The sequence below is a fragment of the Rhinolophus hipposideros genome (assembly GCF_964194185.1).
Source record: "Rhinolophus hipposideros genome assembly, chromosome: 12".
Classification (NCBI taxonomy): Eukaryota; Metazoa; Chordata; class Mammalia; order Chiroptera; family Rhinolophidae; genus Rhinolophus; species Rhinolophus hipposideros.
The window spans coordinates 73,874,047-73,890,142 of record NC_138058.1 but is presented as its reverse complement, the minus strand read 5'-3'; the positions used below and the strand labels follow the sequence as shown (position 1 = coordinate 73,890,142).

Below are 16,096 nucleotides of genomic sequence, written 5' to 3'. Positions count from 1 at the left end.
AAAAATATAAAAAGTCATTCTTAGCTTGAAAGCTGTACAAAGAGCAGGCCGGCCTGTGGGTCACAGAGCCTGGTCTAAAGGCCTGAGGGGTCTGTCTGGCCCAGAGCCGGCCTCGCCTGCTGACACTATAACACGCCGGAAGGAGGAGCTGCACCCACAGGGCTCCACTGCGTTTCCTGCAGCGGGTGGTAGATGGACATTGCCGGGCTTGCCCCTTCCTTGGGCTTCAGCACTGGCAGCTCTGTCCTCTGTCCGTCCTTCCATTTGCTAAGGTCAAGGCCCTGGGCTGACCCTTGACTGCTGTCTGTCTGTCACACCAATACCCAAACTGTCAGCGCGTCCCAGCGGCTTTCTGTCAGAGTATACGTAGGTTGTGAGCACTTGTCATCAGCCCTGTTTGTCATCGTACCCTGCCAGACAGACCTCCTAATCCCTGGTTTATCGCAGGCACCCCCTCCCCCACTTACTATCTCCCTCAGAACACGCACAACAAACTAACACACTATAGATAACCAATTTAGCTAATTTGGTTTCTGCCCATCCCCTCCCCCACCAGAGTGCAAGCACCCAGAGGGCAGGGCACTTACAGAGTCTGCTCACTGTTACATGTGCGGTGACTAGAGTCAGATTCTCCAGGATTGTGTGTGAACTCAGCAATGCTTTTAGTTCATGTGGTCTTCATCCCAACCACACGCGTGTACTTGGAAAAACAGGTGCGTGTATATGCACGCACAGTTCTCGGCCATGCTGAGCGTCCCTGATGTCTGGGGTGCCCCTGGTCCTCGTCTGCAAGGGGACCCCCAGAACCCAAGGCTGGGGCCAGGTACGCCTCTCCCGATTCCAACCCCCTCCTGAGTCCCCTGTGTCACCTGCCGCGCTTGTCTTTGGAGACTCTCCAGATACTTTGGCCTCCCACGCTGAGAAGTCGGCTCTTCTCACGCCCGAGTGTATTGTATCCTCACATCCCGGTGTTTCCCATGTCCCTCGCCCCTCCCATCCATTCCCTGTCCAGCTCTTAGAAAGCAAAGGCAAATCCAACAACACATGAAAGAAGTCCAGCCCTAGGAATACCGGTGCAGCAAGAGATGGGCTGGATGTGTTTGGAAGCCCCTTTTACTTCATTTTCTGCCTGAAGTTCGTCAAATAAGTGAAAACTGAAGCCTGATGTTGATAAAGGGGTGATTCCTCTCTACTCCCATAAGTTCCTTTGAACAGATTCCTTGTCGTTTTATACCATTTATTTGATCCCTTTTCCTTCACAATCAGACCGTGAAAGGCAGGTGCTTCAACCGAAGACTTTGGTTCTTCTCAGAGGGTTCTCCGTGGGGGGCGCCTGGCTGTGTGTGCTCCTGAATTCCGACGTGGGGAACCGTGTTTAGAACATTGTAGAAACCTAATGCCCATTGGCTAACCGACTGCAAGCAAGTAGAAGACTAGGGAGGTGTGAGCATAGCACTGGGGGCGGGGGGGTCCTTGCATTGGAACGGCAGGTGAGTTCTTAGGAAAGGAGGGTGCTGAATGTTGCAGTGGTTTAATAGAGGGAACATGACTCGGCTTGTCATGTGCCGAGAGGCTGTGCAGTGACAGGGTTTTATCATCGGAAAGCATGGTTTCTCTTTATTGCTCTCTCACTTAGAGATCCATTCCCCACCTTCCTGTTACACCACCAGGAGCAGCCGCCTTCCCTGGGAGCTCAGTTACACTTTTCAGGTGGGTGGGAGGAGGGAAGCCTTCATGGGCTCAGAAGAATCCCAGAGGCCAGCTCTCCCCCCAAAGCTGCAGATGACGCCACTGGTCCAGGCAGGCACAGTGACAGGTCACAAAATGTCGCATGGTCACTGAGCAGCTGTGCTGAGATGACAACCCAGGCTTGAATCTTCACAGACACCTCTTTGTACCCCACTGCGGGCCCCCTACTCCATCATGGCTCCTTCCAGTAACTCAAGGGATGGACACACCCCAAACCCAGGCTGTTGTCCTGGCAACAGGGCGTCTGTTTGCAGCCTTGAAGGAAACAGCCACTGTCCCAGCTGCCCCCACCCGCTGGCCAGAGGCGTGCCCCCACACCACCCTTGCCATCCACCAGAGGTGACTAAAGGAGCAGGAACAGCTGAGGATGACAGCATCAAACAGTCTCTGCACCCCACAAACTAGTCTTTGTTTGGCAGAGCTGGGGACGGGGTACCACGCTTCATCATAGGTGTAATCTATGCTGCTACTCATTCCTCTGTGTCCCTGTCTGGAGATGATGAACACATGGTCAGGCAGAAGGAAGTGGCTTTGGGGGTGCGGGGGGCTTGGCTGTGTGACCTCTTAGCACGTCTCTGAACAGCTGGGAACAAGGAAGTCATATTAGAAAGGACAAAAGATCCCAAGACTCCTTTAGCCTTAAGATGTAATGACTTTATGTTTGTTTTTCAAAGCAAGGCTCCCTGGCTGCCGAGAGTAATGTGAGTGAATTGGAGCTGAAACAATAGGCTCTTTGTGCCGTCCTCTGCATTTCATTCCTTGACGGAGGTCAGAGAGCCTGGCAGTCTGGGGAGTAGACCCTCATGGAAGCTGCTGGGACTGCTGGAACTTGCTGTGGGATATTTTGTGGGAGCTCTGGGGAAGACTTGCTCCAACTGCCTCTGTCTAAGAAACAAAGGGGTGAACTCTCTGTCATGCATGCCACTTGTTTCCCAGGCCAGGCCCCGCCACCCGCAGGAGAGGCCGCTCCCAGGGCAAGAGCACAGGTGTGCCGAGCTGCTGGGGAAGAAGGCGTCTGGAGGCCACAGCTGACGCTGGAGATTCCTCTAAAACCGTTTTCAGCAGGATTTCTGTCGTGTCCTTGTGGGGGCCCCATGCAGTCCCAGGCCTTGCTGTAGGAATCCTGCTAGGGTGACCTCTTCTCCCAGCCCAGACTCTTTTTCTGGCAGGGGAAGTGCAGGCTCGGAGCTTTGATGGGGTAGGGCTGCTCTGTGTAAGGCCAGGCTCCTTCTAAGTCAGCATGCCCCCCAACCCACCCTAGGTAGGTCATGTCCGTTTACTGATGCTATGACGAAACTCCTCTCCGCCTCACCTGGGCAGGTGTATGCCTAAGGAAAGGCCGCACAGCCTCCCCCACGTAACATGTCGGTGGCTGTTTCTCCAGTGAGTCTGTTGAGAGCTGGTTCTGGGCAGAAGGGCGGCTCGGACAGCCGGGTGCCCTGCTCTGGTCCTTCTCGCTTGATATGTCTGCTCTCCCTGCCACCCTGCCAACTCTGAATGCAGGAGCCTGGTACGGTGAAGTGACTGAGAGCAGCTTGCTTCCTTCTTTTTTCCTTACAGAACCTTAATGGTGTGAGGTTGTGTTGGAGAGAGGGTCTTGGGGCCCAGTTGAGCCACACCAGACACGCTTCCTGGGGCGTCTCTGTGTTCATTAGCACGTGAAAACCCACCCCCTAAGGAGTTTCATGGGTAAAAATAACACACAAACCTGTTCAACTGTATCTAAACCCAGTATGTCTCAGCCTTCTCCGGTCACACTTAAAAATACTGTTTGGAGGAAAACACTGGCTTAAAATTGCACTCTTCCCGTTGAATCTGCGTTTTAGTAGGGTTATGTGGGTTTAAATGAAAACTGCTTTTTAAAAAAAACTTTATTTTAGGTCGGTTTAGATTTCGTTGTACAGATTCAGCTTCCAATCTAGATTTAGGTTAATGGATTTGGATTTAGGTTTAGCAGCAGATGCTGGTAGGACAGGGAGTTCCCACGTGGAAGAGGTTTAGCTTCATGGCAAAATGGATGGAAAAGTATAGATCCCTACATCCTCCCCTGTCCCCACACTCGCAGCCTGCAGCATCACTGACATCTCCCATCAGAGTGGCACACTGATTACCATCAGTGAACCTATAGTGTGACACGTCATTGTGACCCAAAGTCCCGAGTTTACTGGCTTAGCTCGGGTCACCATAACAAAGTCCCATAGCCTGGGGGCTTACACTACAGGGACTCATTCGATTTCTCACAGTTCTAGACACTGCAAGTTCGTGATCAGGGGGCCGCCCGGGTTCTGCGGAGACCTGTCTGTCTGGCTTGCAGATGGCTGCCTTCTCGCGAAGTCCTCATGGTGGGGGGAGGGGAGAGAGAGGGTGGTGGCGGGGAGGCAGGGAGGCAGATCTCTTTTGAAGCTACTGTTCTGTGGGATTAGAACCCCACCCTGATGACCTCCTTTAACCCTAATTACCTCCTAAAGACGTAGTCACGGAGGCTGAGGGCTGCAACATACAAATTTTGGGGGGCCACAGTTCAGTGCATGGCATTTATACCAGGGCTCACTCTTGGTGTCGCGCATTCTGTGGGTTTGGGCAAAAGTGGAATGACATGCACCCACCATGACAGTACCACACTGCGTAGTGTCACCGCCCTAAATGTCCTCTGTGTTCTACCGGCTCATAGCTTCTTCCCCTGCAGTCAGCCGCTTACCTGTGTACTGTCTCCCTCGTGTTGCCTTTTCCAGAAGGTCATATAGTTTAACTCACACAGTCTGTAGCTTGTCAAGACTGGCTCCTTTCATGTAGTCTTGTGCATTTCAGGTTCCTCCAGGCTTTTTCGTGGCTTGAGAGCTCATTTCTTAAGCATGGGATACTGTTCCGTGGTCTGGATGGGCCACAGCGTGTGTACCCATCACTGACTGAAGGACATCTTGGCGGCTTCGCAGTTCTGGCAGGTATGAGTAAAGCTGCTCTAAACATCCGTATGCAGGGTTTCGTGTGAATGTAAGTTTTCCAGTTAGCTGGATAACTAACTACCTGCATCACGGTTGCTGGAAGTAGTAACATTTGCTGTTGAGTTGTAGGCATTGTCTCCTTTGCAGGAAGTAACAGCCAAGCACCTTCCTAAAGGGTTATGAAACCATACGCTCGGACAAGGCAACGTCTCTGTAGTTAATTTTTACGCAGCTGCCATTGCCATGTTTCTAGGGCTGCTGACAGCTCCAAATTACGAAGCAGTGGTTTTCCATAGCCCCTGCCAGAATGGGAGTGCTAGGCTGAGGCCCCGGAAGCTGAGACGCAGGACTGAAGTGATTTCTCTTGCATCTCTGCAGATCCACAAAGCTCCATTGTCAGTCAGGGCATGAGGATATAGGAAGGGGCCCAGCAGAGTAGTTGGTGACTGAGCCGGAGGGTCCGGCTGTCTGCCGTCCAGCGCTCTGTGTGTGGAGCAGGCAGCCTCATCCTCTCTGCGCCTTGGTTTCCTCATTGGTGAAACTGGAAGAATAGCAAACTCTTGATGTCTGCAAGGCACTGTGTAGATAAATGAAATCATGCGTGGAAGTGATAACATATGCATATTAAACAGTCAGGGTGTGTGTGTGTGTGTCTGTGTGTGTCTGCGTCTGCGTCTGCCTGTGACCAGCACTGCTGAGCAGGATGGAAAAGAGACACCCTTGAATAATGTATCATCAAGTCGGGACACAAACTGACACATGTGGCTGACGTGGAAAGCCACACTGACCCAGAGTCATAGAAAGAATCAGTGCAAGTTCATGTGCAGAGGCGAGCCCAGCTCCAGGCAGACAGGCTGCACAGTTGTGCTTGGGCGAGTGGTGCTTTTGTTGGAGTTCAGCCTATAGGACTTTGGAGGCAGATGGAGCTGGGGTGGGGTAGGGGAGGTGCTCTCAGGAGTGACAGGCAGCTGTGGTTCTCAGACATCTGGGGGTGAGAATCTCCTGAAAGGCTCCTGGAAACCCAAGTTCTGCGTCTCTCTCTCTCCCCGACCTAGAGAGCCTAGTTTACTAGGACTGGGTTAGGGCCCCAGAGGTTGTGTACTTGCAAGGTCTTGGGCCACACTGGTGCCACTGTTTCAGGGAGCATATGCTGGGAAGCACGGATAGGCTGCCTGCAGCGGAGACTGAGATACTGAGGACAGCGGAAGACTTCTGAGGAACCGAGGAGACTTCTCAGAGCACAGGGACTGATGCTGGGCGTGGAGGATTTGGAGGAAAGGTGGGGGTGGGGGTAGGGGTGGGGGGGTGGGGAACAAACATGGACGAGACTCAGCCAGCCTTGAGGACCAGGGATTTGTTGGAGGAAGTTGTGGGGACAAAGCCCCAAAAAGCAGTTTCCAGGCTCTCGGCCTCACGTGGAAAGGTGCTGGCTCAGGTAGTAAATGGCCAGCAGCTGTGATCAGATGGCCAGCAGCTGTGGCTAGTTGGCCGTCAGCTGTAACCCGTAAGCCATTGGCCACTAATATAACTGCTGTGGCTACGCTAGCAGAGAGAGAGTGGGGGCTAGCAAGAGCAGATTGCAGAGAGGCGGATGCCGCCAGCGAGAATATATTGGTTTGACTCCCCTGTCTATGGCTCCGTGGGTGTTCCTTTTTGGCCTCACCATGTCCTGCATTCTTAGGTGGGGAGCGGGAGCAGAGACCCAGCAGGCCGCCCCGCACGACAGAAGTCATGAGCATAAAAGGGGACAGTGATTGGTCAACCACTGCTTTCCCTGCCTTTACTTCCTTTGAAGGGGTGAAGGTTGGGGAAGAGGGACCCACAGAAGTCCACAGCCCCAGAGCCCAGGGGCGGGATGGTGCCGGCCGCGTGGTAATAGGTGGAGTGCCCGCCTCAGGGGACTGCACTCCCTTTCAGCTCTCTCCCATCCTCGCACCCACACCTCTCCCGGCTCAACGCACAGCGCTTTGTAACCCTGGCAGGAGCTTAATAAGTAACTTTTCTTATAAACATTGTGAATCGCTTAGATTGAATAATACTTATAATCAACCAGATGATCTTAAAATCGTTTGTTGTTTCATGACTTGACATTCACATGAGCAAAACAAAGACTGTTGTTTTCTTTTATTGGGCATTGTGATTCTCTTAGCAAAGTCGTATTTCAAGCTGCAGCTGTTCAGTGTTTGCAAAGTCATATTCAGCCCATCCTGAGTTAGGAAGACCGTGATGGGCTTAGACAATGTATACTTTTTTTTTGGTAAAATATATCCTATTGTTGTCACCATTTGAGTCATGATTTTGAATATACCTCGGAGAGTATCTACTCTTGGAGAAAGAATACTGATGTGGGGCCAGGAAACTGGAATCTGACCTGCCTCAAGGGTAGCAGTGGGAAGCCACACTGTCTCGAGGGCAGTGGAAATCACGGTCCGGGAAGAAAGGAAGTGAGAGGTCAAGCCAGCAATTTGTGCTGAGGCTCACATCTTCAGGGAGGCTGTAAACAGGAAAGGGAGCCAAGCTCAGAAGCTGGGAAGAGTGAGAATGGTCTGGGAACGCAAGCCAGCGAGGACCCGTGGTCCAGAGCGAGAGGCAGTGGTTGACCCCGCGATGTGCCTGCCCAGGACTGGCGGTGGGGGCGGTCTTCACAGACTCCACATTGAAGTGGTAAGCCCTCGGTTTCCGCCCTTCCAATACCCATTTTGGGGGATGTCCAGTCTTGGACCACACTGCACAGCGGATGATGACCTAAGAGGCTTCCAGAGATTTTATGTTGTCTTCTTCCAAGGTCACGGCCATCAGCCTGAACTTCCTCAAAGGTGGAGCTTGTGGTGGCCATTCTCTGCTCAGCCACATGTCTTCTCCCTTCAGTCCATACCAGTTAATGGCCTGGTTCTTACACCCGACAGGTAATAATGACATCTACTTTCCAAGCAGGTAATATGTCCCCATGATTTTAAATATGTTACTTCTCACTCACTCTTCATACCAAGTGTACATGGGAGGTGACGATGTATAAGATTTTGCGGAAGGAAAAAACTGAAGTTTGTAGAGGTTACATAATTTCACCCAAATCACATGACCAAGTAGCCTGGACAAGAGTTTGAACTCTGGTCTGCAGGATTCCAGAAGGCTGCTCCAGCCCTGCAGAATCTGACCCCAGACCTTTTCAGCAGAGGTGACAGCCACCCCCCAGCTGTCCAGCAGAGAAGCCACTGAGGAGCTGCTGCCCTCTGGGGGACGTTTCCAGTCCTGAGTGCCTTCTCAAGCCAGCCCCTTGCCTGCATAGCTTCCAGTGAAGGTTTGTAATCCCTCGTAGGACTAGCTAACATCCTTAGTCAAAGCCTAGTCATCACTCTGTACAGTGAGCCGTCCGAGATGTTACTTAAGGATTAAAACAGAAAAAGATGCAGAAAAAAAAGAAGAAAAACAATCGTGGCCCATGAGCCCAGGGTCCAGAAAGCTCTGGTGGGCATTTAAAATAATACTAGTCATGAGCGTGGATTCAAGGTGTGGAGATATGTTCCAAATGGAATGAATTCGGGGAGATGAGAAGGCTTGATTCTGGTGTCCGCTGTGCCCCCAGGTAGCAGAGTGACCCCAGATCATCGAAGCGTTCTGGCCCCTTTGGCCTTAGGTCAAATGATGAGCTCTTGCTTAAATTATGTGCAAAGCCCCAGTCAACTCAAAAATTACTTGAATTTGTGTCAAAGAGCTCTGACAACGGAAAATGCATTTGCTTTAGACTGAGCCTGTTAAGTGTCCTGGGAGGAGGCGGCTGCGTCCCTTGTCACCGCTTCCTCTCCCCGCTGACGCTGAGCTCCGGCCTCACTCCCAGTGTGCGTCCTGTCCTCTTCTGGAGCTTATAGGTCAGGTTGCCTCCGCTTAGCTGTTGCGTTTATGTCACTCGTTCCTCTGTCCTGTGTCGGGACGTCGCATGTCCTCTGGGTGTTTCCAGGGCTGTGCAGTTCTGAGTGACATGGGTCTTCTTCCCACCCCGGTGCCCTGGGGGGGACCCGCAGGGGTGCCGTGTATTGATCCGCAATGCGCTATGACTGACAAAACTTGAGAAACGAATAGAAGATTTCACAAACTCGTCATAACAGTTCCTTGTCCAAGGAGTAACTTGCACAGATGATGGGAACGTGCAGCCCCTAATTTTAGAGATAGTGGCGTCACCATTGTTTGTCACGGGTTGATAAAACTGTGGCTGAAGGAGGCATTGCAGAGGAAGAGGAGACGCGGCTTTTGCTGAGCATTTCCTGGATGTGTCAGGCCTGTTCACCATCTCTCCTTACCCTCACAGCAGCCCTGTGAGGTGGGACTTACCAGCCCATCACACAGATGAGAAAACTGAGGCTGCAGTGGTCCAGCACTCAGGTACTGCACTAGTTACGGGCCTTCTGTCTGCTGCAAAAGCACAGACTTCCTTCTCGCCTCCCCTGGTGCCTGCACACTCTGCGGTCTGGTGGAAGGTCTGAGGGTATTTCTTTCTCCCGTTTTGCTACCCACTCCTTTTCACCTGTGTGAAATGTCACGTCCAGTCCTAACCCAAGCTTCACCCCCGCCAGGCTCTTCTGTGCTGCGCAGTCCTCCCAGGCCTGTTGTGTTCACCGGGGGCCTGGGGCACCAAATCCTTGCAGAATTACACGCTGCCTTGTGTTACCGGTTAGCTTTTTATTTGACAAAGGATGTTCGTGAATTAAACCTGAAGACCGCAGGTCCAGACTGTGTCTCAGACATCTTGGAATCTTCCCAAGATCCTACAGCCATCCAAGGACATCCTGGGGACTGCTTGGTGTTCTGTTTTGTTTTCCCTTTTCGTGCGGCTTGTGTCTTTGTTGTTACACAGACAGCGCTCTGCGATAAGTGTGGAGTCAGAAGAAGACCGTCCTCTGTCTCTGGCCTCACAAACCAGCCGAGGATGGGGAGTCTTCTGCACCCACCTCGTTTCCTGCTCGAGGTCAGGGAGCAAGGTTAGGAAGGACGGAACCACGTCTTCTAAATCACTTTCAGCCCTGAGATGTGGCGAGCAAGCAGGGAGAGTTCAGAGAATTCAGGCTAGGAGTTTTCTCTGAAACGTTAAGTCTTACCCGGCTGAGTTTGGGGAGCATGGAGTACTGGTGGTAAAGCACATTGTTACCTGTCTCAGGTGCTGGTAAGTGTCATAAAGCATAAACCAAGCGCCGAGGGGTTCAGGGTGAGGGTCTGTATCTCCAGATGCAAGCGTGTGTTCCTTCAATCAACCGGCAGTTCTGGCGAGTCTGCCGTGGCTCAGATGCTGGCTGAGAGCTGGGGCCCCACACCTGCCCTGAGTTCCCAGGGCAGCAAGCCTTGGGCATCGGTGTGGTACATAGAGCCACAGGAAAGTGCATGCCTTCGGGAACACAGACCGTGGGCGGGTGAGGAAGTGGCCAGGGGTCGCTCCCTGAGGATGGGGAGCGAAGGTCACGTCCACTGATGTGTGTGGAGTGTCTGATTTCCTAGGCACCGCTGGGTGCAGTTAGCTGCACACATCTGCCGGAGGCCCTGGCCTTTATGACGTTTACATGTCAGGAATCTGCCAGGCGTCAGGGGACAGCGGTGCTTGGGCTGTGCTGGACGGTCGGTGGCACTTCGGTGGCGTGATGGAAGCCAGTGTGGGAAGGTGTGGTCTGTTTGGAGGGCATGGGGCCTGAAAGGGGAGGACTTCACTGACCGGGCTCCCTGGGCCGATTCCACAGCAGAAACTAGAGGCCTGTTCGAGCCTGTCCATAACCTTTTTAACAAAAGCTTCTCTTCCTTGGCTGCTACGGTTTTACCCTCCTGGGCTGGCGGCTGGGCCGCTGGGAGGTGTCTTCCTCGGTGCCGTTTGGAGGCCTGGAGGGAAGGTAGGGGATGGGGTGGGCCTTTGGGGACTTTGGGGTTAGACATGAATGTCACCATCCGTATAGGAAAGGGGTCCCCTACACTCTCCAGTCAGGGGCTAAAACTTCGCAGAGGACCCGAGCGAGTTCTCCAAGACCCTGGACCCATCAACAGTCACTTTGCCACCCTCTGGGGCCCTGGTTGTGGCCAGTGATCCCCGCATCCGTTGTGGGGGACGCTGTGAGGGTCTGATGGCCTGTGCTTCTCTCGTTTCAGACTGCTCTGCCATGACCACCGCGCGGTACCGGCCCACGTGGGACCTGGCCCTCGACCCCCTCGTGTCCTGCAAGCTGTGCCTCGGGGAGTACCCGCTGGAGCAGATGACGACCTTGGCCCAGTGCCAGTGCATCTTCTGTACTTTGGTGGGTCTCTGGGAGGAAGCGTGTCTGCGAGGGTGGCGGGAGGAGCCTTTGCTTGTGTCTTTATACCCCCCCCCCCCGACCCCTGCAGGCCTTTGGCCGCAGGGTCGCGTTCACCTCGGTGAAACCCTCGGAGGCTTTCGCCTGCTCTTGGAGGAAGTGTCCAAGTCAGCCGGGTCCCCAGGTAGATTTCCATCGCAGTTGCCTCTGGTGCAAAAGGAGTCCACTCCACAGAGCTTTAGAAGCCGGGAAAGCACCGTAGAAAACCTGAGAGGCATGCGTTCTCCTTTCTGGAAAGGAAAAACCACGCCCTGTTTTACATTTGGTAGTTAGGAGGTTTATAACACCTAGCTCACCTAATAACAGCTCTCACCCACTGAGAATGCACAGCCTGGGTCAGCTTGCCCTGGGCTCGCTGAACCAGAATGCATGTGTACATCTTGAAGTCACGTTTAAATTCCCCTAAGATGGAGCCGGCATTGTTTGGGGCCAAACAATCTGCTCTTGATGGTCCTAGGGACATCTGTTTCCAGCAGGCCTAACTCAGACCCAATATTTTACACATCAGAAAGGGAAAACGAGAGTGTCGGGTTTATTTTTCAGTTCTTCTCATTGAATTTTACTTGATTTTTCTTGACATTCAAGGAATTAGAAAAAAAAAAAAAAAGTCCAGACAAGAGAAAAACACACAGAACCATTTTCTTCAAATTAAAAAAAAACACAGTCACTTCTGAATTTAACTGTTGTAAATGGACCACATGGGTCCATTAAAGTCTGTCACTCGACAGTCTTTCCTGCCTTTTGCAGGAGATGTGTTCTTCATTCTTACTCATATTTCACAGACCGTATTTCAAACGCTTAAGTCTCATCTCCTGCCTCTGCCAGACGCAGGCGTCCCGAGGGGCGGATTCTGAGCCTGCATGCCCGGGTTTGCTGCAGGACTTGTGATGGCCGGTCGATGAAGGCTCGCGGGCTCGCACTGCAGCCAGTCTCTCTCAGTGTTGTAGTTGACAGGCAAGGAATGGGCCCATGAGAGCCGGCAGGGACCTCAGCCTGGAGCACAGGAAATGGCTTTGGCCTTCTGAGATGGGGAAGGAAAGGAGAGAGAGCCGATGGGAGCTGCTGACAGACAGACCTCTTCCCGTTAACCCAGGAGTGCACTCCTTCTCCTTTCTAGAGGGTGAGGGAGGATGGTGGAGATGGTTGGGTGGATTAAATAATTAGCTTCGTGCCTCAGGGACTTCCACAGTGTCCACCAATGGACCGGAGTCCCCTCTGCCCTGGTGCCCTGGGCGAGTTTGCTGCCTCAATAACCCGCCACCCTGGGGACACTTCCGTGACCAGGGTTTGCCTCCTTCCCCTTGAAGTAGTCCATGAGCCTGGCCCTTTAACCCAGGCTTTCCTTTGTTGTTGTTTTGGTTTTTTATTTCTGGAGAATTGTAGTAAAAATAAATCAGCAACTCAAGATCAAATGCTTAATTTAAAGCAGGGCTTATGAAAGGAGGAAGATGGCACTGTTTTCTCTAAGAGGGGTTGCAGGGCATAGCAGGAAATAGGGTGACAGTGTAGTTTTATTTTGTTTCATAACCATTTCTGCAAAATTAATATGTTGAGAGCAGTTTCGCTGTTTGTGCAGCCACCGCAGTGTGAAGCTAGGAAGCCCCTGTGTGTGGCAGGTGAGGGGTGTGGGGGGCCCGTGGCTCATTCCGTCAGTCACTGTGTTCCCCTCTGTGTGGGCCTCTAGTCAACCCAGCCCGGAACACACCCTGGGGAGGAGCCCGTGGCCAGCGGACTTGGAACTGTCCTTTCCCTGGGAGACAGACAGGGAAGGTAGAAAAGGGTGAAGGTAGAAAATTGTGTGAGACTGAAAGCAGGAGGCACTCTTAACAAAATTATTACTAGACCAATAGGTTAAGTTGTCAGGTGATTTGACCTCAGGAAGAAAGGGCTCCCTGGGGAACAGTGTTTGGAGTCAGGCAGTCAGGCATCCCCTCGGTCAAGTTCAGGCTGTCTCAGACCTCAGGCCTCGTTCACCTCACCTGTGAAATGGGCGACAAACAGTTTACGAGGTTCCAGTGGGAGAACATATATAAAGTATCTGTTGGACGGCAGGGCTTCCCGCAGGCCCAGGTCCTTCTCTTTTGCCTCTCAGTTTGGGCTGAGAACTGCAGGCGTGAAGGAGAGCTTGGGGCAGCTTCCCCAAACGTGTGTCCTAGGGAACTGTCGTCCTAAAATATGTACTCAGCATGATTGTTGCGGTTCGGTGGGTTTGCTAAGCCACGTGTCCCTCTCCGTGTACCCCCACCAACACGTTCTGAGCATGATGGAAACCCTGAGAAATCCATAGCTGGGGACAAACTAGATTTTACCTGCGTGTCCCAAATTTATCTGAATGGGAGAAATGTTTGCCTGCCGGGTACGAAATGGCACAACCACAAGGTGTTCCTGGGATCAGCCTGCCCTGGGAAGCATGGGTCCTGGAAACAGTTTTCTGAGTGTCCGTTAGCTCGGGGTCCCTTTGTTCAAATGGAAGTCTCCAGGAAAGCCTAAAAATATGTAAAACGGTTGGAACCAGCCCTGTGCTGTCCGTGTGGACTTTGTGACCCCAGCCCAGCTGATTGTCTGTCCTGCATGTTGGCTCCGGGGGCTTCGGAGGACCCTGGGTCTCCTCCAGGACTCTGCTCTGTGGGCTGGGAGGGTTAGGATGTACAGGTCTCGTCATGGTCTCGGCTCTCCAGACGGGGAAAAGCAGACTGGCAGGGTGCGGTGATGGGGTGCGTGCGGGTGCTGACAGTGGACCCAAGAGCTGGGGCGTCCAGGGGCCCAGGTGACGATGACAGTGAAACCTCGCTCTGCAAGTCCCTCCTGTGTCCCCGTGGGCGGAACTGCTTCTCCATCCGTGTTGCCAGGCATCTCCCAAGCCCCCAGGTTCTCTGCCAGCGTTGCTCACAGGCGCTACCAGCGTGGTTTTCCTCTTTACCTCTGGCTTCTAGAACCCATCTAAAACGTTACTTTGTGGATAAGACAAAGATGGTGGGGAACAGCATGTGTTGATTGCCGGTGAAATCCCAAATGCTTTACTATATTATCTCAGTTCTCATAAAACCCTGTGAAATGGGCGGGATTCTCCACCCAACACTCCTGTGCTCTCGCCCCTGGCATTATAATCTGATAATTACCTGTTGAAGTTGTGAGACGACTGATTCCTGGTATCGGCTTTGCTGAGAAACTTGGCACAGGGCCGAAGGTCTGCTCTGGAGGCGTTTCTATGCCACACCCTAGGTCAAAGGCAGAGGGCTTCCTTCACACCCCTCCCTTTCCCGGCACCTTCCCACCTCGGGGGACACTGGGGACCTGCTTTCCCTCTCTCTGTATTCTGTGCACTTGACTCTCATCCTGAAGCCCCTCCCCGTCTCCCAGATGACCCCCAGAGGGCCTGCTGCAGTCGGGGTCCTGGAACCCTGCCCTGTTATTGGCAAGATGCCCAAATGGGTACACTCAGCGGTCTCCCCAATCCCTCCTTATTCTTGAGGTAAAACACACGCACACAACAAACAGAACTATTGGTTTCCCCACTTGACGGAGGGAGGACACCTCACAAGGTAGGCACATGTTGCTGGGTGTACTGATGGGGAAAGCGATTAGCATAGACTCTGGTGTGCTCACGTCTGACCCCTGACAGCCAGAATTGATAGGACAGGCGGCAAACACGCCAGTCTCTGCTTGTGTACTGCATATTCATTTTTATGGAAGGTTCTCTGTGAGCCCCTTTGTGTCTTGTGTCGTTTCAAGACATTTGTTTTGGTGGATTTGAATATGAAGCTTGTGAGTCAGGACGCACTTTATATCTGGGAGAAGACTGGGCATGGAGCCTGGCCAGACACTTGGATCCTCATCTTAGCTTCTGTAGTAAACAAACCAGTTCTACCCCGACACGGTCATTTTGCAGAAACTGTGCAGGTGCTTTCTGGTGGCACAGAACGTTTGCTCTGGGCAGCTTTCAGCGCTGTGACGCCTTGTTGGCCCGGGCAAGCTCTTGACCGGTGACGTGTAGAGTCCTAGATGTCCCTGCGTGTACGTTTCACACCAGCTTTGACTGAGGTGCTTTCCTCCTCAGGGCGAGTACACGCTCTCTCCTGACGGACTGCTCTGCACAAGACCCTGAGACGCTTTGTGTTTTATCGGTTATCGGTTTCCATGTCCTCCAGAGACCCCAATTAGACCAACTTAATTATAGACAGTAAAATAATGATCTTGTCGCTACGGCTTTGATTTTCATTTGCCCGTGACTAAGACGCATGTCGCGTGGATAGACTACAAATAACATCGGCCACTGTTTACTTAGCTGCTGCCATGTAGTGACATCGTGCTCGATGCCATTATACACTTCCTCTGTCACTATCACAAAAGTCCAGCGGGTCAGGCCTCCTGTTTTATTGTTGAGGGAGCGGTGGCCCCAACTCCTCAAGGAACCGTTTGCAGCCTCTGTGTGTAAGGACGGGGACTGCTCGAGTCTGCCTGGCTGCAAAGCCTGCGGTCTCTCTCTGTGCGCAGATTCACCTTAGGCCCAGCCATAAGCGGGACATTCCAGTGACCTCCCACCTGCCAACATTCCGCTGCGGCGGGGGCTCAGCGGGCCACTCAGCCCTGCCCTGCCCCCCAGACGGATCACCTGGTGCCAGCCCAGCGGGCACAGGCCTGATGGAGCTTCCGTATGACACCCCCTCCCCGGCCCTCTCTCCTCTGGGGAGGCCTGTGCGCTGGTTTCGATGAATTCACCTCTGAAACCCCTGCCTCCCGGTGGCTCAGGTGGGGCTCCCAGTCTGGGCTCATCCTTCCTCGGGTCCCTGGGAGCGCTCTTTGTAGTTGGGTGGGTGAAACGTAGGTGATTGGGGAATAGTCTTAAGTCCAGGGCCCTGGGTCAGACGGAAGGACCAGGCTGCCACGCGGGCCTTGGCTCATGGTACCGGCATTGCGATGGACACGTGAAGTCATAGCTTTCTGTGTTAGTGCTCTTACGAGAAGCTGGGGGAAATGGCTCTTTTTGAGGATGTCCTTGATTTCTATTCTTTAAAGAAATTTGCCATCTGGAGTTGTTAATGAGTGGCATTCCAGTCTGATGGAATGGTGAGAATTACCGTT

The 16,096-nt window shown here is 52.8% G+C and overlaps 1 protein-coding gene across 4 annotated transcripts in view; it reads left to right on the top strand.

Moving 5' to 3' along the window:
- Positions 1–16,096, top strand: part of RNF144A (ring finger protein 144A) — a 98,126-nt gene that overhangs the window by 56,081 nt on the left and 25,949 nt on the right. For all 4 annotated transcript variants that reach the window (XM_081068225.1, XM_081068227.1, XM_081068226.1 and 1 more), the window contains exon 3: positions 10,812–10,957. In XM_081068225.1, coding sequence (XP_080924351.1) covers positions 10,812–10,957 — 146 coding nt within the window. The remainder of the gene's footprint in view (positions 1–10,811; positions 10,958–16,096) is intronic.